This window comes from Podarcis erhardii (assembly GCF_964252035.2).
Source record: "Podarcis erhardii genome assembly, chromosome: 8".
Lineage (NCBI taxonomy): Eukaryota > Metazoa > Chordata > Lepidosauria > Squamata > Lacertidae > Podarcis > Podarcis erhardii.
Genome location: NC_138499.1, coordinates 90,325,809 through 90,353,437, shown reverse-complemented (window position 1 = coordinate 90,353,437; position 27,629 = coordinate 90,325,809). Strand labels below are relative to the sequence as shown.

Genomic DNA, 27,629 nt, shown 5'->3' with positions numbered 1-27,629 from the left:
AAATATTACATACAACATTACTTCTTAAGCATCTCATTATGGAATATGAAGCTGATGGTCAAATGTGAACCATTTTGTTTGCCTGCACTGCTAAATTGGAAAGCAGAGAAAAATATTTATATTCACAAATGCTGTATTATTGTATTCAGATACATCACAAAATGCAAATGACAGAACACTGAAAGCAGTTCATATTTCTTTTGTATGTTCAGATACAGTAATGCTGTCATTGTTTAAAGTTATAAGACTTTTTAAAACACAGGTACAAACTTTTGACTTCATGTTGTCAGCAAACAGAAAAATGCATGCTCTCATTTCTTAGGTTTTTTTCTTCTTAATTTCAAAAGCAAGTGGACGAACAGCAACGCAGACTAGAAACGCTCTACAACAAACTTTAAAAAGAAACATACAAAAGAAGCCCCAGAACTCATAAATACTAGTCTAAGTATGACAAAATTATTTCAACTTATTTTTAAAAAATATTAAATATTTATGTGTGCCTATAACAGTGGAACATTTCAAAACTTTTTTTTAAGGAAAGGGTATAATGAATAAAATGTTTATTATTACAAACCTCTGATTTACTTCAGCTAGGAAGTCCCAGCTGTTAATAAGTTAACAGTTAACTAACTATCTTACATTCTAAGTGCACTGTCATGTTTACACTTTATTTCATCTACAATATTCCTGATAGCATGAAACCAACACCGAATCAGCCACTGATCTGTAAAAAGCTAACATAATAAGAGTTGCTTGATTTCAGAGATGCTCCCATCTGTCGTATTTATTGCTGTGCTTCTGGAAGCCTCAAAGCAAAGTCCAAACTATATCAGGGCACAAGTATTCACAATTTAAATAGCTTTTAAATGTAGCATTTTCATTTAACCATTTTTACAATGTAACAAAGAGGTTAAGAAGTGCATTCATAAAACTAGGCCTGTACAACTTGTAATCCATGAAGGCGAACATGTCCCACCAGGGGCTTTATAAAATGTGTTTGTTTTGGCGGGCTGCCTGGGACTGCAAAAACATGTGTTGGGCTTGATGTGCAGGCCTGGTGGGTTTGTCTGGCCACAAAAGCAAGAGTATATATTTCCAAAGTGCTTATCCTCTCCACCCTGTTAGGACTGAATTTTGGGAGGAATTCCACCCTATATTTAGAAACCTGGTGCAACTCCAGAGCCCACTGCTCTGTGAGAGGACTCTCCTTGAGGGGGAGGGGCTCCAGGGACCCCCGTGTGCCCTTGAGGGCTTTTGAGCACTCACCTCAAAGTGCCAAGCTCACGTTGGAAGAATTTCAAATGAGGGGATCTTGGGCAGTCATTCACATTGCAAGAGGAGTGTTATGTCTGAGAATTCTTCTCCATACATGTGCCTTTAAATACCTCTGCCTCAATGGAGCTCCAGCACACAAAATAGATCAGGGAAGAGGAGCGTGGCCCTCCAAGTATTATTGGATGCCAACTACCGTAAGTCCCAACCCGCATTGCTAATGGTCAGAGACAGTGGAAGTTGTTGTCCAACAACAGCTTGAGGTCTTCAGGTTCCCCATCCCTGGAAAATACGAAATAGCTTTCAGGCATCCAGTATTTTTCAGTACTGGTGGAAATAATCCAGCAAAACATGCTTTCTATTTTGAGAACATAAGAACTGATCTGCTGTATAAGATCAAGGTCCATCTAGGCTAAACTTCCGATCTGAGCATTAGCCAGCCAGATGCTCTGTACATGCATTCAGCTCATGGGTCATCTTGATGGACTTATCCTCCACAAATCTGTCTAATCCACTTTTAAAACCATGTATGCTAATGGCCATCACGCACAGTGTGAAAGGGAATTCAATTTTGTGGAATGGAAATGGAAAGTGAAACCATACATAATACAATCCTAAGCATGTCAGATGTAAGACCCACTGAGCTCAGTGGGACTTATCCCCTAGTAAGCGTGCTCAAGATTCACTTGAATAGCTTTGGGAAGCACTAAAAGCAACAATTATTAGCAACATAATTCTAACTTTGTTGTGCACCACCCTGAGATCTTTGAATGAAGGGTGGTATACTGCTACTACTACAACTAATAATAATAATAATAATAATAATAATAATAATAATAATAATAATACTTTGCTCATGAAACTCAACCTTGTTGGGCCATACTCATGTGCCAATATCTCTTTATATTGCTCTGTGACTAGATTTTCAAAATAGATGCAACTGCCATTTAAAAACTATTTATGTTGTCTTCCTAGGACAATTATTGTGTCAGTGCAAGCTAGGGCCAAAGAAGCCCTTCACTTTACTGATATATGTGCACACTCAAAAAGTGAAACAAAAAATTGGCCACAATCCATGGTGAGGTTCTCCTGTCCAAGTCCCACGCAAAAGAATGAGATCTGTGCAAGAACGCACAGTATTGTTCCAGTACAGCTCCCATTAATTTCCATTAAGCTTCTGTGGGAGAACTTACCAATGGAGTTTACATCGTATTTTTAATAATTTGCTCACCCCACCTCCCTCAATTGAATAAAAAACATAATTTACAGCTGATGTGGATTACAAAATACTATAAAGAGCCAATATTACTTCAGAGAAAATCACTACAAAACTACAATTTATAGAACAGACAAATCGCTGGCATCCATCACAAACCATCCTTTAAATAAATATGTTTATACCATTCTTACTTGCTTTCCGCTTGTGTTGTGCAAAACATACATTTTCCTGTCCCTTTGATACATCAAAACTCACGTTGAAAAGCCCATTTGTATTCCAAGGCACAGAGGCACAAAACAGAAAGCTCCCCATCATGCTTGCTTACAGAACATGCCTGGCTCTGCCCCTTCCATTGAAGTGAATGGAAAGTCATTACAAGGGTCAGGAATCTGCATACCAGGGACACAAACGGGGTGGGGAGTAAGTTCTTAATTTTCTCAATAGTTCAGCACTGCAGCACACAAGTATAGATGGTTATGGGATGGCACCAATGGGCAATGCAGGGGGAGGAGCATGGGAAACTTACACGCTTTTCTCTGTTGCTGTCCAGGCTGTTGTATAGAAGAGTTAGAGGGTGGCAAAGAACTCTCCTCAATGCCCTGCTATTCTCTCCACTCCTAAATCGCATAACAGCTGCAGAAGGGGACGGCAGACATTGTGCATTTGTACATTGTAAAGAGCCTTCAACTTTTTTTTTTTTAATAGCATACTAGCACAAATTCGCAAGTGATGATGAAGAACTGCGGAATGGGTTGAAGGATACTTAAAATGGATGGATGTCATCTTCTGACTTCTGATATGTACAACCCTCACCTCCCCTACCCAAAATCCTAGTCTTCCAACACAGTTAAAATTATCCTAAGGAATGTTTCCTCCTACAAGAAGAAGAAGAAGAGTTTGGATTTGATATCCCGCCTTTCACTCCCTTTAAGGAGTCTCAAAGCGGCTAACATTCTCCTTTCCCTTCCTCCCCCACAACAAACACTCTGTGGGGTGAGTGGGGCTGAGAGACTTGAGATAAGCGTGACTGGCCCAAGGTCACCCAGCAGCTGCATGGGGAGGAGCGGAGACTCGAACCCGGTTCCCCAGATTACGAGTCCACTGCTCTTAACCACTACACCACTACACCACACTGGCTACAAATGCTTTACTTTTATTAGAATTAATTTCAGCAAGCATAAGAAAATAATTGGTCTGAAAACACTATTGTTTCTTTTATTTTCCCACTTTTATTGAACCACTAGAGATCATAAGAAATAGTTATGAAGTTGGAACGGGATAACCCTTTGGTGTCTTGTATAAACACACATGCACACACAAATGTACCACAAAACCTGAGCCATTACTACTTATATTTTTTAAAGTGTCTATTCAGTACGCACCTTAGAGAAGTGTGCCAGCTCTAACTGTGCATATATGTTCATTGTTTAGTATATAAGAATGACTGCAGCAACAATATAATAGATGACCAGCTCAGAGGTTGACACAATTAATGCTAAAGGGCACAATCCAGCAGAAATCCTATGCAATGACCACTGAAATAAGCTCTTGCTTATTCCTTCCAGTGGTGCTCGTGCCAGACAACTTCTAGACAGATTGCGCTCAAAATATTTAAATTGTTCCAATTTTAGGCTTTGGTACAGGAAAGCACAAAAGCAGATGGCTCATTTGGAGTACCATGCTTAAAGAACTAAAATATGATCAGATTTTACATAACCTCCCAGTATAAGGATTGCTTCCTTGTTACACAACCTACATTCTCAATGAAAAATAAATAAAATAAATATGTAGATAATTTCCCAGGCCACTGCATGCAAATCAAAAACTTCCCTTATATGCAAAGAAGGAAACCAGTTCAGCAATAACTCTAATGATAAATGCTACAAAAGTTACAAAGATATACCCAGTTACACCTAATGCATTATACACACGACTGAAGTGCTACGTTATTGTTCAGATTTTCATATATTCATAAATATGCAAAACTAGCAATCATAGTTTATGCTTAGAAATATGAGCCTTTTAAACTGCTGACAGTAATCAGCTCAGCAGCAACCAACAACTAATTTCTATTCAAATGGCAGCCAGCTACCACAGACTGGGGGATCTTAATATAATATAAAGTATGTAAGATACAAACCTGAATATAAATCTATGCTCCTTAATTTTTTAAAAAATAAGGACAGAAATGTTTCCACCTATCCATGCAGGATGTTCAGTCTTCAAGAACATTTAAATGCTCATGGAAATTGCATTCATCCTATTGGAACAGCAATAGTCAGTGCGCAGGCTGCCATCACATCATTAAAAAAGGCAGGAAACCCTCTTTTCACATAGCAAACAGGTGGGCTAAGAATTATACATAAGAGTAATTTTATCTGTGCTCAGTGCCAACTCCACTTTGAAACTGCTACTTTCTCCACTGAATAACTTGAGATTGTGAAAGCACATAATAATTAATTATTGACATCTCAGTGGATATGTAATCTATTAGTAGAACAGGAACAAATGGAATAATTCTGCTTGCCCTGCATTTTTCTGTGCAAACGAAAAGCTGTATCACTTCACTGCATGCAGTTTTAGTGTGTGTGGAAACACGTTTGTAGATATGTAGGAAGACTCAAAAAGAAAAGGAACAGATTGTGTCAGCAAATGCTTGTGTTTATACTACAGCACAACACGCCGACCTACAAGCAAGGGGCCAAGACCACAGGAGGATCTGTGGAAGGACACCACTGCTGATATAATTTGCATTATATACAAGTTGGGACCTACAAGCATTGGGGGAGGGGGGACATAAGGTCCCCTCTCCCTTCCCACTGCAATGCTTCACTGCATTCCTCCTGAAGGGGGGCTCAGTAGGAGCCCTCCTCTTCTGTGGCCTTTTCTTTGCATTCTCTACCTCAGCTGACCACCACCACGAAACCAATAGGTGAATTATGCCACATATAATGTTAAACCCATTAATTTCCCAGCAGAAAGCAAGCTGGAGAGCAGTAGGGACTTGGGCCTCATCTCCAAAACGCACAGTAGACTGAAGTGGTAAATGGACAATGCCATTTCATTGGGCTCCTCCAACATGGCTGCCTACCAAGGCCACTCCTAAGCTCTCCTAAGTTTGCTTCTTTCCTTTCAAGTTCCCCAAGAGTAGAAATCTAGCACAGCAGGAAGTCAAAACATAGAGCATTTCTCCCTGGCACCGTAGGTTTCTCCCCTGCCAGTGCTTTGTATGTGAAAAAACATTCATCTGCAGTCCCCACCTGCAATATAAAGTGGTCCTACCACTGCAGGATTCTTCTGCCATATTCTGCTGCATGCTCAGACCAGGCCCCAATTATGTCTATCTTCTTCTGGATTGCACTCCAGTGCAGCAGTCTATATTCTGAGGCCTGCGTGAAGATCCTGTAAATGTGGGCTTTCCCATTCACTTCTATGATGGGGGGGGGGGGGAGGTATGCATGCATTCCTGTGCTTGTGTGATGTTGCATGGAAATGAGCAGAGACCCTGTGTAGACGAAGGATAAGAACCCTGTGGACCTCCAGATATGATGGGGCTGCATTGGCCAAGTTGGCAGAGGCTGATGGGAGAGAACGTCCAACAACAACATCTGGGTGGTCTCAGATTCCCCATACCTGTTTGACAGCTCTCTGTATTCAAGAGACTGACTGGTCCAAGAGGATAAAATTATTGCTTTTATATCAAATGGGTTACTATTTGATAAATGATAAACAGAAAAATCAGAAAATTCTTCCGTCTCAGTCGGTGGAGGGGAGATGGCTTCCCTGGCGAGAAGTTTGAATTCTGCTTATTTGTTTTAACTCTGACAAAGTTGCTTGAAGTGGGATCATGCCAACCACGTTTTGGCCCTTCTGGACCTACTGCCACCGCCTGGAAAAAAAGGATCAACCACACACACAAAGACTGGAGGGTTTATTCAGGGGCAAAACTAGGATTCATTTCACCTGGGTCAAAGACCCAGTTTGGCACACACACCCCACACACATTTGTTTTAGTGTGTGTGTATGTGTGCGTGCATGCGTGCGTGCGCACACACAGACACAGAGGATGGGCGCCTCAGTGGGGCCCTCTGGAGGCTTCACCCTGGGCAAAAAACCTCGCTAGCCCCTCCCCACCTATAGCTACGTCTCTGGTTTATCTCTACTGATTCAGGGATGGGAAACCTGTGGCTCTCCAGATGTTACTGGACTACAGCTCCTGTCGTCATTCCTGGTCCCTGGCCACGCTGGCCGGGGCTGATGTCCAACAACATCTGAAAAGGCCACAGATTCCCATTTGCACTCTTGTTCTTGAGACTGGCTTAACCAAATGCCTTTGGTGAAACCTTTCATATTAAGAATTTAGGATTGTATATTGCATTGCTTCCAAGTACAGGGGGTATCTGGGGAATTGTGCCATAAAGTTGGTATGCCTAAGTGGAATCTATCATTTAGACTTTTAAATGTATGCTCAAAACACCATAGGTACCCTAAAAACATACTGAGGAGGCCCTAAGAAACAAAGAAAGACTTCATTTTCAGCCTACAGTCTTGCAATGCCAATTAAATCTCTTTATAGCATGTGTATCTCTCACAGAGAAAGACCACCTTGCAACATGCTGTAATGTTCATTCATATTCATAAGCAATTTGTAAGATGGCATGGTGGCCCCTTCTGGTATCAGGCTGTTGGAAGAAACCGAGCACAGTGCAGCAAGGCAGGGCAGAGAGAAGCATTCCGTTCCCTTTATCTGCATGCACTTTTTTCATTGGAAACATTATTGCTTTATGCTTGAATGGGACAGGCAGATGAATAAACAGATGTGGCTTCTTACACCACACCAGATTCAGTAGTGATGGTTAGATTGTTCTCTGCATCTTGGGCAAGATTTGCTTGTCCATTAGGGTGAACGCCCTAACTTGAACTAGACTCCACATGCCTGCCTACTTACTAATATCCAGTCCATGAGGCGGTTCTGGCTGTCAGTTTCCTGCTCCTTAGTTTCCGTGTTCCCTTTGTAGTACTTGGCAGAGAGGAGGATGGGGACAAAACTAGATTAGTTGGCTGTGCCTGTGGCCTCTCTGTCTTCTGTCTAGTCTCAATGGGCACCAACACCCCCCCCCCCGGAGACTATTCCGAATCTCCTCTTCCTGCCTACTCTTCAGTCGGGGGACTATGATGTTTTTTGCCGCTCTGTTTAAAAACAGAAATAGATCAACCTGATTTTGCACATGCCCACCTATTCAGCAATTTCCCCAGGAGACACCTTAATGCTTCCTTCAAGGGGAAGTGCAATTGTCCTTTTTTTAAAAAAAAACACACCAACAAAACAAAACAAAACTTGCACATCTTAACCCCATGCCAACATTCCTAAGTCTGTTCCTTGTTTGTTTTCTATTGCCCAACAAAATCAGGTGCTGGGGTGGAAAGACATATGTGCGCATAATCAGCATTCATTGAAAGGAGGAGGGCGGAAAAAACTCATAGTCTTAATAGGACGAATTCTGTTTTCACTGCTCCCTGCAGGAAAAGGCAGGCTATAGATGAAATTAATAAATGATCATGAAAGACAGCGTGGATGCATTCTGAGCCTATGTCTCCAGGATTTATCTTCTATCATCCAAAGAAAATGACCATTTCATATGCCCCAAACAGAAGGCACTAATATGCAGCAGTTAGCCTAGGATCGGCATGTAGCTTGTCATATTTGACAGTGGGGGGGGGGTCTCTTTCGGAAACCAGATATGAAGTCAATAGTTATCAAGGACTCTGGGGTCCTTAGTGGGCCTAGTGTCAGATTGTGGCGTTCTAGAGCAGTTGCCAGGACCCAAACTCTCCCTGCCCTTTAAACAGTAGCTGCTGATGGGTAAAAGCATAGCACGGAGACCATGGAGACCCAGGTTCAAATTCCTACTCAGCCACGAAGTTCATTGATCTTCACCTAACTTACCACTCATTGGGTTGTTATGAGGATAACATGGGAACAGTCATGTTGACCTCACTGGATTAAAAGTGGGATGTAAATGTACCTGGCCACATCAGGGACAATTTGCTGTAAATATAAATGGCATCTCTCAAAACCAACCGCCTAGCGCTCCCCATGGCTTAAAGCTGGGATCTCATTTATGCGTTACCTGGGACCTAGGACCCAATTACTGGCAGGAGCACCTCCTGCCATCTTGTCCTGCCTGGATTTTGAGATCAGCTGGGAAGACCTTCCTGGTAACACCACCATTGAATGATGTCAGAGGAGCTGTGACACAATGGAGGATCATGTTAGTAATAGTCCTGCAGCTGTATTGTGAGGCTGTATTGACTGATAGTATCTTGGGGAGTGATTAAGGGCATACTGGAACTTTAGGTTTGGGCAGTTGAAGTGAATCCAAGGGCTCTGTTTGGAATTTTTTGCAGTTTGAAAACTGATGGGAAAATGCATTGAAAAGTGTGGGGTGAATAGACGACTAATGAAAATATGTAGAAACACCCCACAAGCAGCTCAGGATGGATGTTCAATAAATACTGCAAATCAGGATGAATACTCTGCAAACAGCTCATCTGGAGGGCCCCCAACTCTCATTTGTTAGGGGGTAGAGGCTGGAAGACCCCCTTTCAGGGATGCTGTAAAGGGCAGGAGAGTTGGGCTAGAGATTGGCCTTTAATGCACCTTCCAACTCTAAAACTCTATGATCAAAACACAGTTTGAACAGCAGTTAACTACAGGCCAATCTGCCAAACTTGCAATGGAAACAGAGGATTGGTGGTATAGGCAGAAGCCACACAATGACATCTTAAGACACATACATACCACACACACGGACAAACTATATAATTTCTGGCTACAGCTGAAATTTCAGGCTGTCAGTTTTTAACATTTCCATACATTTAAAAGGACCCTCCTTGAAAGTAGAAAGCTAGAACACCAGGAAGGCAAACATCCTAACCCAGCCCTCCCTGCTGAGTTAGTTTCCTACTTGCAGAGATGCTTTCTTAACTGAGAGGGAGCAGGATAGGTCAGCTGGTTTGAGGATGCTGCTGATAATGCCAAGGACTCAGGTTTGATCCCTGTATGGGACACCTTAATATTCTTGCATAGCAGCGGGTTGGATTAGGTCCTCAGGGTCCCTTCCAGCTCTACAATTCTATGGATCTATGAAAACAAATCCTGCACCCTGCAGTTGGAGATGGTCTAGTCCTGTAACATGGCATGGTATCTTTGTGCGACAGCCTAACTCTTGAGCTTGTTCCTCAGACTGAAGAACTTGCCTCTTGGGTGAAGTCTGCCTGACCAAAGGGCAGCAAATCCTGCTCTGTGGGGAAAGAGTGCGTGAGGGCGTCCCGAGGTCATGCTGCATGGAGCTCCCTCAGGGCTGAGTGTGCTTTGCTCCTTCTCATCGCATTGCCAACCATGGATTTGACAGTCATGTGAAGGGGCTCTCTGTACAGGTCCTCCAGGTGAAAAGGCAACCTTTGTGTCGGGGAGCTGTACATGAGTGCATCTGGTGGGGTGTGTGGGCAAGGCAGTGCAATCCTGATGCCAAATCACATTCAGCACGAGGAGGTCCAAGTGAATCCTCTTAAATTCCTGCTTCCTTCTCCTGACTGATGCTCTAGAGGGCAATCCCTGTGCATGCTTTGGACCATCCACCTGCTTCTGTCCAATCAGACTGATGGTCAGTTTCTCTCTCCAAGTCGTGAAACCTGAACGGTTTGGAGCATACTTGTGTTGAGGCCTGGCAATTCATTCCTGCCTCCCCGGGATACTTCCTAATTTCTGCCTCCAACTGCAGCCGAAGTAATTCAATACAAATGACCAAAAACATTTTCTGTATTATGGTCATTTGCCTATTGAGAACAATGTAAAAGACAGTGCATTCATTAGCATGTGTTTTGGTAAGGAAAATCTGCTGAGTCAAACGTTTCTTTTTCATCTCCAGAATTATTATTTTCTGTAGCTATGCTGAACAATCAGAACGTTCTGGAGAACCATCTAAAAGCAGTTAGCCTGACTAAATCTACTAGTAACAGTTTGGCTAATCTAGTACAGTGGTGCCTTGGGTTACAGACGCTTCAGGTTACAGACTCGGCTAACCCAGAAATAGTACCTTGGGTTAAGAACTTTGCTTCAGGATGAGAACAGAAATCGCACGGCGGCAGCGGGAGACCCCATTGGCTAAAGTGGTACCTCAGGTTAAGAACAGTTTCAGGTTAAGAACTGACCTCCAGAACGAATTAAGTTCTAAACCTACAAATTGCACTGAATTGCACAGTACTTATTTTGATCATGTACAGGATCAGGCTGCAAGGGATTTGAAACAATACTCTACTCAAAACAGAGGGGGGCCTTTTTTGTGGAGTGAAGACCATTAGAAAGGTCCAGAAGGGCCACATTTTCTCATGGGAATCTGCCAGGAGCTGCATGCTGGCTGTAGGTGGGACCCAGGTCAGTAGGTCACCCCTTTTCTTCCTGCCATGCCTCCCCCCTCCCCAATCTCTCTCATTTCTTCCCCACCCAGTGGGGACAGATTGCACTTTCCTGAGGTCTGAACAGACTGTTTGCACAGGGGTTTGGACTTAGGCTGAAAGCTGTATCTCTTTGGCAACCGGCAACCTACTCCTGCCCTAGAGCATGGCAGCAGCTGATGTCATTGCCCAGGGCCAGGGAAATGTCTTGTTCCCAACTCTGATTCAGTCCAGAGGATGCCCAGGAAACAAAACATCAAGTCTGTATTATTTCTAGATTGGGTTAGGATGTATGTCTTTGTTGATTCTCCGCTGGGGTGGGGGTACCTGTAGTTCTCTCCCTGCTCCTTGACTACAACTCCCACTGTCCTTGACAACTGGTTTTGCTGCTTAGGATAGATGGCAACTGCAGTCCAAATGCATCTGAAGGGCCACAGACTCCCCACTTTTGCTTTATGTCATGCACTGCATTTGATAATGCTTTCTGCGTCTGGCACAGTACTTCTGACCCACAGCATTTCTCCAGTGTAATGGTTTGGCCCAGCTCATGATATACAGATGCCATAGCAGCTTGTGAGCCTGTACTTGTGAAGCTTTCTCAATGCCTAGCTCATTCAACTGGTTTTGCAGATAATCTTTAAGCATGTTTTTTCTCCTGAGAAGTCTGTATATCTCAAATTGGCAAGCATTTCCTGTTTCACACATCAAAGAAAAATGCAAAGCATGTTGACTGACCCAACCAATATGAATCCTTGGCTATACAGTTATAGGGGATACTTTTTAAATAAACCAACTTCCAACACTAGTGCATTTTCTGTTAGAAAAATCCATGCTTACTTACATAAATTTTTCAACAACCCCCCCATCCCACCACCCCAAACACGACAAGAACAACATTCTCTTTGGTAGTAGCCAACTCACTGAGTTCTTGAAAGTACACTCAAGGCTAACAACTGACCCTGCTGCTCAGTCTACATAAAAATTCCCCAGATCTCTTTGAAATAACAGCCAAGATAAAAACTATGAAAACATTTTTTTATCTTCCTGGGGATTTCTGTTCTGTGTTTGCTTTTATATATGCAGTGATTCCATGACTGTAGCTACTTAAAACGCACACAGATTATTATACAAAAAATGTTCACAACTTGGTACAAAAGCTTGTGTTATTAATTTTATCCTGGAAACAAAGGAAACTTTCTCACCAAAGAAATGTCTCCAATTCATTTTGAACCTATTATGCTGGGTTTATTTTATTTTATTGGTTGGGGGGGAGGAGGCTACCAACTACATTCTACGCATTTCAGCAGGACTTATGGGTGAGCAACAGGCTCCAGACTATACCCTACATGGTACAATCCACTATATACCAAGTGGTAACTAACGAAAAATGTGCATGTGACCTCAGTTGGTAACCTGTACAATCCTACTAAGTAATGAGAATTTTGCCCCAAGTCAGCCCCTAATTATATGATTTGAAGCAGAAAGGACGGTAAAATTATCTTCACAACTAGGCATTACACCTGACCACTTTAATTGTTGCCTACACATCACAGTAAGCTATTACACATTGTTAAGATGCAATAGGTATGGAAGTCTTCCTACAACCAGTGTACCAGCAACCAGTGTACCAGCAACAGGAGCCAATTCAGACAACTAAACTGATATGTTCAAAATGTGGGTTGAATGGATCGCTCTAGAATGATCCATTTGTCTTGCATTAATACGTCAGCATGCATCTAGCCAGCATTTCAAAGTTACATAGACTTTACTTCTGTAAATGAGCCAAAAGTGAGTGATTCAAGGTGAATCAATCTCTCATTCAGATACACACACATCCCCAAGCACTGAATTTTGACTGGATACACATGGTCATCAGAAGCTGGGGCTAGGACTCAATATAGAAAGCTATTTAGGGTTGTGTGTGTTCCAGCCTTAAGAATCCTAGCCATGCACAACAGGGAGCACTGCTATGCAACACCAGACCCTGTAATTAGCAAATAGTACGAAGCCTCTGGACTGACCAAGATTGTATATAAAATACTAGGAGTCTGACCTTCACCAACTCCAGTTTCACCAACTGACCTCAGAGAGGCAGGGCTGGGGGGCACACACTTCAGGTCTGAATTTAGGAACACTCAGTGGTCTTTCTCTGGAACTGACATGCAAACCAAATCCTCATTCCCCAACTTGAATCAAATTGGCCCACATTCCTGACCCGCTTTCATAATGTCCATCTGCTGTGCTAGAAAAGCACATTCAATGCTACAGAACTCCTACAATATATGATTCCCTCCCACATGAAAGGTCTCTTTAATGCAGATAATACTATGCTGTATCACAAGATATATAAAGGCTATTTCATAGAAATAAATCCAACTGGCTCCATTGGAGCTGCCCTCCAAATAGTTGAAAGATATTCTGCTTAAAAAGGTCTTCCAAATATAAGCTATGGGCTTATCCACACTTACCTTTGGCCTTGCTCTTTCCAGTTGCATGGTCACACTTAAAAGCTTTGTATCCCAGCATGTTCCTTTTTTAGCTGCAGAGCTTGCCCCCTGAAAACCTGTTCTTTAGTGCTTGGATCAAGTGTCAAGTCTAAGCAGATTGCTGTTTGCTCCAACTGCGCTTTAAAGAAAGGGCTTTTTGCAGGGAAAGCTCTGGAGCAAGGGGGGGTGAAGGTGCTCAGAAACAGAGCTTTAACGTGTGGACCATGCCTGGAAAGAGTGGAGGTAAAGTAAGTGTTGCTAAGCCCTATTGTACAATCAAGTAAGCAGTAAGCAACTAACGTTTAAAAATCCTGATGTATTTCTGGGTGCTAAAATTTTGATTAAAGTATGGTCACTATTACTGATTCCTATAAAGGAAGAATGGTCACTATTACTGATTTAATAAAAAACACCACTAAGAAGGAATGGCACAAATGTCAAAAGCAAACCTTTTCAAACTGTGTTCTGGGAATCCTGGAGTTCCTCTGATGCTGATCAGGAGGACAAGTTCCATCCCTGTTACTTAACTTTCCCTGCAATCAACAGCTATAGCAAAGTGTTGGGTCTGTTCTAGACTGCACTGCCATTTGAAGGCGAGACTAGTTCCTTATATGAAGAGTGTGTGTAACTTAGAATATGTCCTAGAATCCTCTGCAGCACACATGTGTCCCATGAGAGATGCTTGGGGCTTCTCCACAGACAAGCTGATGTGGAATCACCCTTCCCTTAAAGATAGAAATCAGAAAACCACTGGTCTAGAGAAATGGGATTATCTCATGACAGACATTAGAACATGGGTTAGCAAACTAAGGCCCGCGAGCCGGATCAGGCACAATTGCCTTCTGGATCTGGCCTGCGGACAGTCCGGGAATCACCATATGTATCGCCAGCACGTGCGTTCTTTCCCTCTCCCTCACACGGCAGCGGCGGTGGCACCTCCTCCTGGCTTCTCCCCGCCCTGCCTAGAGGAGGAAGGGGGCTGGGTTTTGTTGGTGCCAGTGCTCAAGTGGCCGCCATTTTAAGCAGCCCCTCTCTGTAGCCCTTTCACGTGCCACTCATTGTCCCTCTGCCACAGCCACCACCAGCCCCTGCCGCTCGCGAGACACAGGTAAGCAGCCACCGGGGCCCGTGGTGCTCTTGCATCACCCCCCCCCCCAAAAATATAGTCCAGCCCCCCACAAGGTCTGAGGGACAGTGGACCGGCCCCCTGCTGAAAAATTTGCTGACCCCTGGATTAGAACATTATTCATAAACTAGTAGAAAACTGCACAGTAAACCCACAATTTGCATGCATTTAGTTTGTGTGCATTCAGCTTTATGCACGTGGAATTTTTTTTAAAGGGGGTGGAAAGTGGGCAAGTTTCCAGGAAAAATGACTTTGGCAATCTCACCCACAACTGAACCCAATAGGTTTTTGACTCTATGTGATTATGGCTTTAGATAGGATCCCTGGAACGTAACTCCCATGTAAGTTGTGGGCCTACTGTACAACTTGAACAAATGTTACTGAAGTTGTTTGACACAGAAATGCAAACATCAAAAAAGTATGTGTGTGTTTGTGAGAGTGGTGGTGATGGAGGGAAAATGAACCACCTCCTCCATTCTCCATTGAACTATGGGATTCACTCTCCCAGGCTGGCCATTGATCAGCCATGTATGTGGCTACAAGAAACAAGGAAAACTCCAACAACTACTAGGTGCTCACTGTGGATATCGTAAGATAAAGCAAGGTGCTAGGATGAAGGGAGTTTGCAGATTAGAAAATTTTATTTCACACCATTTATCCCAAGGAAATTCATTTTAAAATAATCAAGTGTAAAAGTGCAAACCAGTGGGTAGATAGGTTTTTTACTCTGGAGCATGCTTTTAACCCCAACACTTCAAGCTTGCTGCTTCTCTGTTAATAATGACCTTTGTTTGTACCATAGACAAAATATACCTCAAACATTTGCCCAGCAGGACAACAATGAAGCTGTGACAGTGATGGGTGGCTCTACCAAGGTGTAATGCATTTGTCATATGGATAAATGCAGTATTGCACCAAAGACAGCAGGGCCAATGTAATGCTGAATGGCAAATCTTTCACAATCATCTCAGCTACTAAATACTCAGTTTTCAAAGTGTCATCGTCATTCCTCCCTGTTCCTCCCCCCTGCCCTACCTCCAAGAGGACGTAGGATGAATTCTAAGCACTTTTGTATTAGGTAGATGACACGATTCACTTGGAAGTGCTCCTGAAATGGAGCTCACACAGGACAAATTCCCAGTATATTGTGCCAGATGCATCTGTAAGAGAGAAAAAACCCTACCCAGGTCCAGTGTATCCTTTGCAGAGTGGCAAATGATAACATCAGCAATAATATATGTGCAAAATATGCCTTTCAGAAACCAGTGTCTATAACTAACTTTTTAAAAAATGTGTGCCATGTGCTTATGTTCTCCTCTCAGTTAAAAAGATAGCTTTACATGCCCTTTCCCCACTTCCCAGTCTCCAATACATTGAGAGCTCATCTGACAATCCAGTAGCCTGAGGTCTGAGTTGAACCCAGACTACTTTGGTTCAAGCCTTGGCTCAGCCCTAAACGGACTCATCGGCTTTTGGCACATCGTTCTCGCTCAGCCTCAGCTCCACCATTTGAAGAAAAATTCCCTGTGGGAATATGAGTGACTTACCTTGCAGGATTGTTGTCAGGGCAAAGAAGGTAAGGATTGCAAAGCACCTTTCAATCTAAAAGTGCTACAGAAACTAGAATATTGAGAAATCACAAAAAGGTCAGTCCAGGCTTTTCTTCTGACCTTGCATTTCAGATTACTGACAATTAAAAACCAGAACTCCACCTTGTTAGCCTTCCAGAGTAGGCAGGCCTAAAACTATTGCTTGGAAATATAACAAACAACTTAGCAATCAAATTCTGATGACAAGAATAAAATGGTAGCAACATTCAGTTCTATAGTCTGCATTCAGTTAGGGTTCCTCTCAAATAGCTTTGAGCAATACATGACTTCCTGTGAGGAAGCCATGTTGTACTACCTCCGTGCTTTCTTTCAAAAAGTATGAAGTCCATTCCTACTAACAAGTACCTGGAACTCAGCTCCCTGAGTGCCATTTGTGACTTTTGGATCTTCCAAATGAAACTGAAAACTCAGAAACGTAAGGAAGTTGCAAGAAAGCTTGTCGGGGGGGGGGGGGGTGGCGGAATAAAATAGGTCCCTTCTATTTTCCTCAGAAAGCACCCAACACAATGTACCTCTTCTTTGTATCCTAGCTATAGTCTCAGTTCATAAATTAGATTAGTCTTCAAATAAGTTAAAAAGAAGAAACTGTGGCAGTTCAGTTTCTCTGGCTCAGTGCCAGGTAGAAGATAGTTCATATAGACTGCAAGTCACTGTTTAGAGTATCTGAGTTTGTAAATCTTCACATCGATTCAGGAGGTTTCCAGGTGTGTGTCTGTATGTGTGAAGGAGTGGCTTAGAAAGAGCTAAGCCCAAACAGGAAGAGGACCCAATGAACAGTGAGGAGGTGTACTTCATGGCCTTCATGAGGCACCCCCACTGCTTGGAGATGCCAACCATGTTTCATATTGCACAGGTACAGAAGAAAATTGCCTCTCAGCAGTCCATCCGCACGATCAGTGATCTCTGCACATAGGCAAATTCACAAAAGTGAAGACATTAAATTCTGTCATGATGGAGAAACACAAGAAGACGCCGTAGAGCAGAAGGCACACGCACCCCAACTTCTTGTCCAGCTTCCATTTGTTCAAGTGAACACCAAACACCTGCAAATAGACAATAAGAAATGTTTTTCTTGAGGCGCATAAAACAATTTCACATAGATATAGAGCTGACCTAGATGAGAGGTAGATTTAATGAAGCGTGACCGGTTTGGTTGCACTGGGCATGGAGCCTCAAGGGCAGCACAACTATGATGTAGAATCGAAGGAGAGAGGAAGGGGGCTTCAAATTTTGGCGTCGCTGAAATTTGAGACCCAAAGTCCACCTCAGCCTAGATCTACCAGCCTGCTCCTAGAAATCTCTCATCACTTCTATAGCTACCATTTGGTCTGAGCAGACCCTCTGGGCACTAGAAGTCTTTGGAAGATGCTGCCCATGAATCACCATTACATTTATCACAACACACACTGCTACATTCCACAACTGCACCATATTTCATACATGCCTCACCAAAATGGGGTTAAGCTTTTATTTCACGATTTGCTACTATCTTAAAAGTTCAGAATAAAATTGTGATCTACTTACAGTAACGAAAACTGATGCCAGCAGCAAGCCCACAGAATAGATAAGTCCTCGGCTGTTTAAATAAATCTGAAAAGTTAATGCAACTGTTTAAGAATTCTGTCTCCACTTTGATTATAATGAACTAGTTATAATCACTACACAGCAGAAAACTGTAATCTCATAGATATAAATGAGATAAGACCATTATATCACATTCTTTTACACCAAAGGGAATATTGTATTCAAAGCATCACTGCTGCCCTTTGAACCACAGAATTGGGCAGGGCTGGCTGTTTTCGATTTCTGAATGTATATTTATTTATTTATTTATTCTTTGCATTTCAACCTCACCTTTCCATAATAATCACAGCACCTCACATTCCTTAAAATAATAGGATAATAATCAGACCAAGAGCAAATTATAGCAGATATTCTAAAGGCAGCCACAGCTGTTGCCAAAACCTTGTTAAGGGCAGTGTTTGGCAAAACCCCACAGGAATAAGGTAGTCTTTGTTTCTCAATAAAAGTGAGCAGCAATGAGGCCAGGTATCCCTCTCTTAGGAGGCTGTTCCAGATTATGGGTGCTACAACCAAAAAGGTTCCGTCTCTAATGCACACCAGCCAATGACTAGGCCCACACTGAAGAGGTTGGAAGGAATGACTTGGGTAGGGGGAGGTTGAATTGAACCTAGAAATAAACCATAACACGGGGTCAGCAAACTTTTTCAGCAGGGGGCCGGTCCACTGTCCCTCAGACCTTGTGGGGGGCCGGACTATTTTTTTTTTAGTGAACAAATTCCTATGCCCCACAAATAACCCATTTGCATTTTAAATAAAAGCATACATTCTACTCATGTAAAAACACCAGGCAGGCCCCACAAATAACCCAGAAATGCATTTTAAATAAAAGGGCACATTCTACTCATGTAAAAACACGTTGATTCCCAGACCGTCCATGGGCCAGATTTAGAAGGCGACTGGGCCGGATCCAGCCTCCGGGCCTTAGTTTGCCTACCCATTCCATAACCAGCAAAGTTGGTTGTAATGATTGGTGTAATGTGATTTGATCTATTGGCACAATTTAGAACCCTGCAAACTATTTTCTGAATCGAAAGAAGCTTCCAGACTATTTTGAAGGTGAAACCCACAAAAAATGTATAAAACCTATCTAACCTACTGGTGACTACAGGCCTTAGTCATTGAGGTCAGCCCTATTTTTGTGGTAAAGAGTGCAACTGGAACAATAAATAAACCTGCCACTCATTCCTGGTCACTACTTCCGTGAGGACATTCAGGAACAATCACAACATCCAGCAGTAGTCTAACCTGTAAACTCGCTGCTTTAGTTTTACCCTGCTGGGTCCCACCAAAGGCCCTCATCTAGTTTGTCTAGTAGTTTCTTACAGCGGCACCCAAATGCCCAGAAGCAGGACATGAAGGCAAAAGCCTGTCTCCCACTCTCTTTCAGCCCAGCCTAGGAAAACCATGCTGGCCACCTTCCACTCCTTGGAGGAAGCTTGGGGCGCATATATAGCAGTACTACCTCTGTATTATTGTCTCCATAATGCAGATAGGAGGCTTTGACTTGAAAAAAGAGACACTTAGGAATACCTTACGGACATGGCCGGGACGCACATAGTAGAACAGTCTCATACCAAGCAGTCCTAAGGAAGGGGAGCCCATCAGAAGTCCTGCCACCTCACCCAGCCAGGACAAGCTGGGCAAGTGGGCCTTCTCCCTCTCTCATTATGCCAGCTTCAGCTTGGGTCCCTTCCAGGATCCACAGGGCTTTGGATCCAGCAGGTTCAAGGAATGACACTTCACTTCAGGGCCTGCTATTACTGCTTGGACAACCACCAGCTTTCTGTCCCCTAGGGTGCAGCTGGAGCGTCCATCACAGTAGAACCCCCAGCAGCAGCAGAAGAAGCATCCCCATCCCTCAGCATCATTGGTGTACTCTTCATAACTATGCTACACCGGCTTTCAAGCAGTATCTGCTGGGCACATCATGATTGTGGTACAATATTGTCTACTTTCGTGGGTGCAGGATCCCTGTAATTTTTGAAAGTATGGAATCTGGGCAGGCAGCTAGCTTTGCTAGTCTGGGCAGTCATTAAAGGTACAGGAGCCCCATTCACCTTTGCATTTAGTCACTGCAGAAGCACCATATTTTTGCACTGGGTATCTACAGAGACATATTGTCTAAAGATATTAGTAACTGGGGATGAGGTGAGTTCAAAATGTGCAGTTAGAATAAAGGCAGTTGCAAAGGCACATTTAGGCTAGAGAGATATAAGTTTTTTGAACAACTGAAGGTAGCTTGAAAGGGATACAAATTTGGCCTACTTTTGCCTCAGGTTCGTAAAGTTGTTTTTTTAAAAAATAAAACTTGCCAAACTGTTCAGAGGTGACAGGGCGACCAAATAAATCTGTGTGTGGTATGCTAAGTAGCAAGCAAAGACTTCCTTAAACTGGTTTCAGTCCTCTGAGAAATTATTGCCTGTCTCCAGACCTTACATTGAATTATTCTGTTGTGTATTTATTTAGTAATTCAGTTAAACATGAGTGGCGGTCCCCCCCCCCCCCGAGTCATTTTGATAAAAGACATCATCTAATATTGGTTGGCTTGTTTTTGTTTCGGTTAGAGTACAAGAATATTTTTAATGGCAAACTGCCATTTGAGGGCTCAGGGCAGAACTAGTGTTCTTCCTCCAAAGGTGACGGGACAGTTCCAGATCTCGGTTACTCAGCTGGGCTGACACATGGACAGAAAGAGGGGAGAAAAAGCATTCGTCTGTCACCACAAAATAACTTGGAGGATAAAAGTTCATGTACAACTAACAATGTGTCTCTTGTTTGTTCAACAGCTGGGCTTTCCCCTGCTTTGTAAAGTTGTTTTCAATCTAATGAGCAATTCAAATCAATTTTTTTCTGCATTAAAGTAATTTACTGTGTTGCCAGTTGAATAAATAATTTTCCACACTGCATCAGCAGCAGTTTTTCACCCATTTCTTAGTTAGCAAACATGTGGATGCCAAAGTTATATCATTACCTCCATCTATAATAAGCACACAAAAGATTCTAAAATTATCAAGACACAGGACATGGATCTTCAGCTAGTAGGCTTCCCACCAGAATCACTATTTTTTTTAAAAAAAAGTTTTATTTTTAAGAGAAGGCCACGGCTATGCAAATGGCTCAGGGAGATAAAGTGTTGCTTGCAATTTTCCAGGAGGTGCTCAGAGACAACTTAGCAGCTCATCACTCACAGTCCAGGAAACATGATAAAGATTTCTATAGACACCCATTGTAAAATAGAGGGAGTAAAAGAAAGACTTGTAGCTCAGTCCTTTTTTGCAGCACATCTATTGCATGCAGAAGATTCCAGGTTCAGCTTCTGGCATCTCTAGTTAAAAGAATATCATGGAAGGGAAAGGGGAAAAGGCCTCTCTCTGAGCCCTTGGAGAGCCACTGCCAGACTGAGTAGGCCTGCTGTTACCGAGACAGATGGATAAATAATCTGACCTGGTAGGAGCAGTGGCGTAGCGTGGGTTGTCAGCACCCGGGGCAAGGCAAGTAATTTGCGCCCCCAACCCCTGGATTTTAGCACTCGAGTGCGAGCGCCCCCCCAGATGTTGCGGCCGGCCCCCCTGCACCCCCCCACACTACGCCACTGGGGCTGGGGGTGAGCGAAGGAGCCAAGGACCCCCCCTTAAGGCTCAGCAGGAATTTATTAAATTTATTATTTGCGGAGCCCCCGCGGGCCGAGGCAGCCAAAGCCCCCTCCCCTCGGGCGCCTCCCCGCCCCCTCCTCTCCTTGGGCTGTAGGTGGAGCCCGCGCTCCGAGGCGCTCCAGATCCGGGCTTGGCGAGCGCCTCTCCTCCCCCCAGCCTGGTCCGGGGGCTTCCAGCCGCGCTCTGTCCTCGCCCGACCCCCCCCCCCGTGGCTGAGACTTGCGCTGAGAGCCGGAGCCAGCGGGAGACCCTCGCCCGCCGGGGGACCTTCGCCCGCCCGCCGGCTTCCTCTCGGAGGGTTTTGGGGAGCGCAGGGCGCGGCGAGGCCCCTCGGAGCTCTCCTCCCTCCCAGTCGGCAGAAGCAGCCGCCGCCTGTGGCTAGGCCGAGGGGATGGCGTCGGCGTCGGGGTGCGGAGGCTGCCCGTGCCCGGCGTTGGTGGCGGCATCGGCGCGGCTGCAGCGGCTGCTCCTTCTGCGAGCAGTGAGTGGAGCGCGGCGGCGGCGGCGGGGGGCGCGCGCGCGCTAGGGCGCAAGGTTGGTGGTGGCGGCGGGGAGCCCGGCGGAGGAAGGAACTTGTCCCTTCCCTCTGGACTCGCGCCCCCCCAGATGTTGCGCCCGGTGCGGCCGGCACCCCTGGCACCCCCCACGCTACGCCACTGGGTAGGAGGCAAGTTCCTAAGAGACAAAGCATTAAATTATATCCTGATCTCTTCCTTGTCACTTAATGTGCTGGTGTTATGGTGCTTATAAGAGATGAAATTGGGTTGGGGGCAGTATTGTCATTTGTAGTAAAATCTGAATCACTCTGTTTCTCTGCACTCTCCATTTGATGTCAGATCTAAAAGTATTTCAAGTAAACAAAAGAGGCTAATTTCCCTAGGGAAGATTGATTGGAGTGTGTGTGGAAATTCCCAGGGACAGTTGGCAAGATGGCTTTATGGCTCTGGAATGCACTTTGTCAGGAAGTTCGGCTGCCCACACTGGACATCACAGCTGCATTTCCTGGAACAAAGGCTAGATTTCACTGTGCTTTTTTTGTTGTTGGCACATAAAGCGTAAATTCCCCTTGGGTGTCAGTAAGGTGAACTTGACATGCCACGTTGCAGGTAGAGGCAGAAGAATTAAACAGAGCAGCTCAAACTATAGTTGAAAAACCCGCTAGGGACCAGGAATATGCACACTCTGAATGGCAAAATAGGACTAAAACAAAATAGGACTAAAACAGTAGTAACTCCCCCTGCTGGAAATAACATTAGTGCCTAGATTATCCACTAGGCATCACTTAATTGCTTCTTATTCTGTATACTACTGAGAGACAATGAAAGTTTGACTTTGCTGGAATTGCAGAAAAGCAACCAATTCCAAAAAGCCGCTGTCAGCCACATTTCCTGCCTGTGCCTTCTTAAGAGTTTGATCAGGAAGTTTCATACCAAGAATGAGGGGGAAGCTCTCTTCTGTTGTTTTGTAGTAGGGAAGGGAAGCTCTTTAGGTTTCTCTTCCCAGAAGACCACCAGCCTTCTCAGATTACAAAGATTATCATCAGGATGGTGAGCTGTGGCTCAGCTCTATCTACTGAGAACTCAGCACATGGTGGAAGAAAGAACAGGCCTCTGCCTGCTCACCATGCACTCTACACAAGAATGCCTAACTGGACAACATTTCTTCTCTTTTTTGAGTAGGATGTGTGTACTCTCAGCTTACACATGGCATTATGTGCATACTGATGGGGAGGAAGAAGGGCATCTTTACTCGTTGACCAGATAAAGAGTGACACCATCCCAGCGAGCATACGAGCCAGAACTATGATGTAGCTTCCATTTATTAAAATAATATTACTCCCAGTGCTTTCCTTCTAGAAAAAGGCTGCTGGTACTCACCATGAAGTTGTTACAGTAAGTGCAACACTTTTAACCAGTGCATTTCTTCTAGAAAAAAGGTGACTGTACTGCATACCCTTGAGTACCCCCAGGAAAAAAGCAGTACACATACCTACACATTTCAGTATTCCTGTGGCTCTCAGAGTCTCCCCTGGTGTCCTACTTACAGAGAATATCAATGGAATAACAAGTTTCTGCAATGGAAAAACCAGAAAGTAGGAACAAGGGCACACTCCATTTTTCACTTCTACTCTGGCATTTGGTTCAGGAGAAAGTGAGATAGTGCTGCTAAAGCCAAAAGCAATTTTGATACAGATTCCATACAAGTAAAAGCATTCCTTATTGCCGCTAATATATTTTTATTTCTGATCATCTCTAGTGACAAATACCTTGATTTAATGGTTATGACAGTGTCCCTATTAGAGTGGACAGTGGGAAAAACAGTCTTGTATGTGAGGAGGGAGTATTAGACAGTGAATGTCTTTCATGATATAGGATTTTAGCCGCTCCATCTTCTCTTTCCTCAAGCACAACGGCTTCCTGGATATTCTGTGTCACACCTAACACCTGGCACATATAAATCCACACTTTGATGCAAATTGCACACATCACCCAGTCCTTCAGTCAACATATGCTGGTGCCAAACCTTGTTTCTGCCAACTCAAGGAGAAAGGCCCCAGGGCCAGGGTGGGGTGGAGCATGGTCGGATTCAATGAGCCAAAGGAGAAGTAGGGCAAAGTTGGTCAAAATATGTCAGGGTTGAATCCAGTTCTTGTGCAATGCTTAGGTCAGCAAGACAAACAAACCAGGTCCAGAAACTTTAATAAGAGTCAGGGATTGGCACCAGACCTCCTTGGCTTAATGCTGAAACGAAGCTTCCTTAGCTGGTATAACTAGTCTTCCTGGAACTTCCTCCTTTAGACAGAATCAGGTGGTGGCGCTGACATCTCCCAGCTCAGGTCATCAGTTCAGGAGCCACTCTGGGCTCAGGTTCCAGCCTGACTGATAAGGGGCAGAGTTGAAAGAGAAGGCAGGTCTGTGACAAGGACCATATGGGCTCACAGACCACAGCCATTATTTCACTGTTTCCCAAATTAATGCTCTAATCACACCTGATGGAGAAATGCATCAGAACTGAAAACCCTCAGAACCTTGACAGAATCCTTTAATTTTTGTGGTGGAATGGTGTGTCCCATTTTGGAGTTACTGGGAATAGAGTTGTTGGGACATATCGCTGCCACACTGAGGCTCCGAGATATAGGAATAGTGCTGGATTAAGGGTGGTGCGGGTGGTTCCCTCACAGAGGGCAGCAAGCCAAGGGGGCATGAAATTGAGAAGATCCATAATTGAGAAGATCCATTTGGGGGTGCCAAATTTTGGCCGCACACAAAGAGATAGAAACTGTGCCACTAAGAAAAATACCCATGCCAATGCTAAGACTGAGGTTCAAAGAAGAACCAGAGAACTAAAGAACACCTGGTGGATAAAAAAAGCTCAAAAGATCCAGCACTTAGCCCACACTCATGATGCACAGAGTTTCTTTAAAGCCACAAAGATCATCTATGGGCCAATAAATCATGGCATATGCCCCCACGCCCAACAGACGGCACCACACTTCTAAAAGATACAGAAGCTATTGCATTGCACTGGAAAGAACATTACCAACATCTCCTTAACCACAACTCCCCCATAGCTGCCGAAGTCCTCTCACAAATCCCGCAAAAACAATTTAGAGATGAGCCTGCAGTATCTCCAAATCTGGGAGAGTTGTGTATAGCTATTAATCAAATGGAAAACAACAAAATCAGCGGACCTGATGGGATACCTGCCAAAGTCCTCAAAGCAGGCAGAATTGAACTTACACAACTTCACAAGCTCATTGAAAAAATCTGGGAGAGATAGGATATCCCAGCAGACTTCAGGGATACCAAAATTAGCAATCTTTTTTTAAAAAAGGTGATAGAATGGATTGCAGAAATTATCGAGTCATCTCTTTATTACCTGCAATTGGCAAAATACTTGCAAGGATCTTAGCAAACCGTCTCCTAACTATATTTGAGGATACCCTTCCTGATTCCCAAAATGGTTTTCAACCTTCTAGGGGGACAGTGGATATGATTTTCACTGCCCGACAGCTTAAAGAAAAATGCAGAGAGAAACCAACCCCTGTATATGGCATTTATTGACCTGACTAAGGCCAGTATAAATTGCACTGCCCTGTGGACTGTCCTTCTGAAAGTTGGCTGCTTTGTGAACATCGTTCAGCTCCTCTGCGATAACATCACAGCAACAATCGTGGATTACAATGGCTCTCAAAGTGGGATCAGGCATTAAATAGGGATGCGTTATCACCCTAACTCTATTTATTATCTTACTTGACATGATCCTACACATTGTCCAAGGGAAACTCCCTACTGGGGTAGAAATCATATATTGAACAGATGGAAAGCTCTTTAATCCGAGTAGGCCAAAAGCAAAGAGTAAGGTTACCATAACTTACATCATAGAGCTTCAGTATGCTGATGAAAATGTAGTGTGCGCACACTCAGAGGATGACCTCCAAACCATCCTAAATATCTTAAAAGAAGTTTACAGAAAACTTGCTCAATATCCAAAAAACCAAAGTGCTGCACCAACAAGCACAAAAGAACCCCTCTGCAGTGCCACAAATCCAACCTAATGGTGCAATCCTGGAATGTGTTGTTCACTTCTCCTACCTGGGCAGTTATCTTTCCAGAAGGGCTTACATTGATGCTGAAATCCAGCATCGCCTGAGCTCTGCAAGTGCAGCCTTCTCCCGATTAAAGTTTGAGGACTGGAACATTTGCAGGGAAACCAAAATGCTTGTTTACAAAGCTATTGTACTACCAACTTTATTGTATGCTTGTGAAACATGGAACACTTATAAATGCCATCTCCAACACAGTCTCAAGGCAAATCTTTAAAATGTTGCATAAGCATTGATAACTAGGAAACACTGGCCTGCGAGCGCTTCAGTTGGAGAACAGCCTTTACCAAAGCTGTCATGGACTTTGAAGAAGCACGAATGCAAGGCGAACTCAGGACGAAAGGGAGAAACATGCTAAGAGGAAGGCATGTTTGGCAAACCCTCACCGTGATCAATTCCTGCCCAGAAACCTATGTCCCCACTGTTGAAGAATGTGTGGATCCAGAATTGGCCTCCACAATCTCTTACAGACCCACAGTTAGGACCGTGTTCATGGAAGACAATCTTACTCGGCTACGAGTGATCACCAAAGAAGAAGAAGAAGAAGCCATATTACGAAAGATTACTGAAGTTCAGCCCTGCATAGGAATGGGGTCCATGCAAGGGTAAGAGGGCTGAATCAAGGGGGAGAATCACAGAGGGAGCATCAGGCGCTGACTGTGGAAGTGGTGAGGGGCTGTGTCCTCTCAGCAGCCAATTTGGGAGGAGAGATGCACAATGGAATGTGACCCGAAACACTCCTTCAGTCAGGAGCAGAAGCTGTAGTCTGCTCAGAAACAAGGCCTACTGGCACAGATGACAATTGGGACAGGAAATCAATGCAACTTAGAGAGCTGCCAATAAGAGGGAGAATAGTGGTAAGTAGCAGCAGCAGCAGCAACAGCCAACCCACCCCGCTTCCCTTTCCCAGAGGCAGGTAGTTGGGGTGGTCAGAAGGAGAGTCTTAGCCAGGATCCTTGCAGTGGGTGGAGGGCAGAACACACTACATTACTGCTAACAATCTTTCCTGTCATTTTAAACTTTCTGCGGTCATGTGGTTTCATGAAATTACCACAGAACACTAACACTCACTCCAAGCGACTAAGCTCTGAGCATGTTCACATGTCGTGGTTTTAATAAAACTGTATAAATTTCTAGGAATTATATATAAAGGCTTCACTATTAATTTTTTTCTCTTTGTTGAATATGTTACATTAGATGTAGAATGAATTAACAATTCAGGGATATTCTGAGTCATAGGAGTCATCAGAGACACCCCCCCTTTATTGTTAAAATGTATATCCTGTCTATCTTAAAATGATCTCTGGGTGGGTAACAATGTATACTACCCTTCAACTGTCATAGTTGATGTTTAATCAGAAAGCCTGGTGAAGAGAAATGTTTTCAACTGACCCTGATAACTAGCCAATGTCAGTGCCAGTCTAAGGTCAGGTGAGAGTGTTCCACGGCCTCAGTGCCACCACCAAAAATACCCCAATGCAAGTCCCAGAAGTCCAGACCTTGATCAGTGATGGTACAACCCAGCCTTTCTCAACCTTGGGTTGAGATATTGTCGGACTACGGCTCCCATCATCCCTCACCACTGGTCCTGCTAGCTAGGGATGATGGGACTTGTA

The 27,629-nt window shown here is 43.9% G+C and overlaps 1 protein-coding gene and 1 long non-coding RNA gene across 4 annotated transcripts in view; both read right to left on the bottom strand.

Annotated features, from left to right (window-relative positions):
* Window positions 1–314: 314 nt before the first annotated feature.
* LOC309347947 lies at window positions 315–13,775 on the bottom strand. Its single transcript, XR_014159064.1, has 2 exons — window positions 3,625–13,775; window positions 315–3,363 (listed from the first exon to the last, which is right to left on the bottom strand). It is a non-coding gene; the product is annotated as an uncharacterized lncRNA (long non-coding RNA).
* A 1,407-nt stretch (window positions 13,776–15,182) lies between these two features.
* Window positions 15,183–27,629, bottom strand: part of SLC24A3 (solute carrier family 24 member 3) — a gene marked incomplete at its 5' end in the record, with an annotated part of 170,946 nt that continues 158,499 nt past the window's right edge. For all 3 annotated transcript variants that reach the window (XM_081872738.1, XM_081872739.1, XM_081872737.1), the window contains 2 exons: window positions 15,183–17,213; window positions 17,695–17,760. In XM_081872738.1, the coding sequence (XP_081728864.1) occupies window positions 17,064–17,213; window positions 17,695–17,760 (216 nt within the window). In that variant the 3' untranslated portion in view covers window positions 15,183–17,063. The remainder of the gene's footprint in view (window positions 17,214–17,694; window positions 17,761–27,629) is intronic.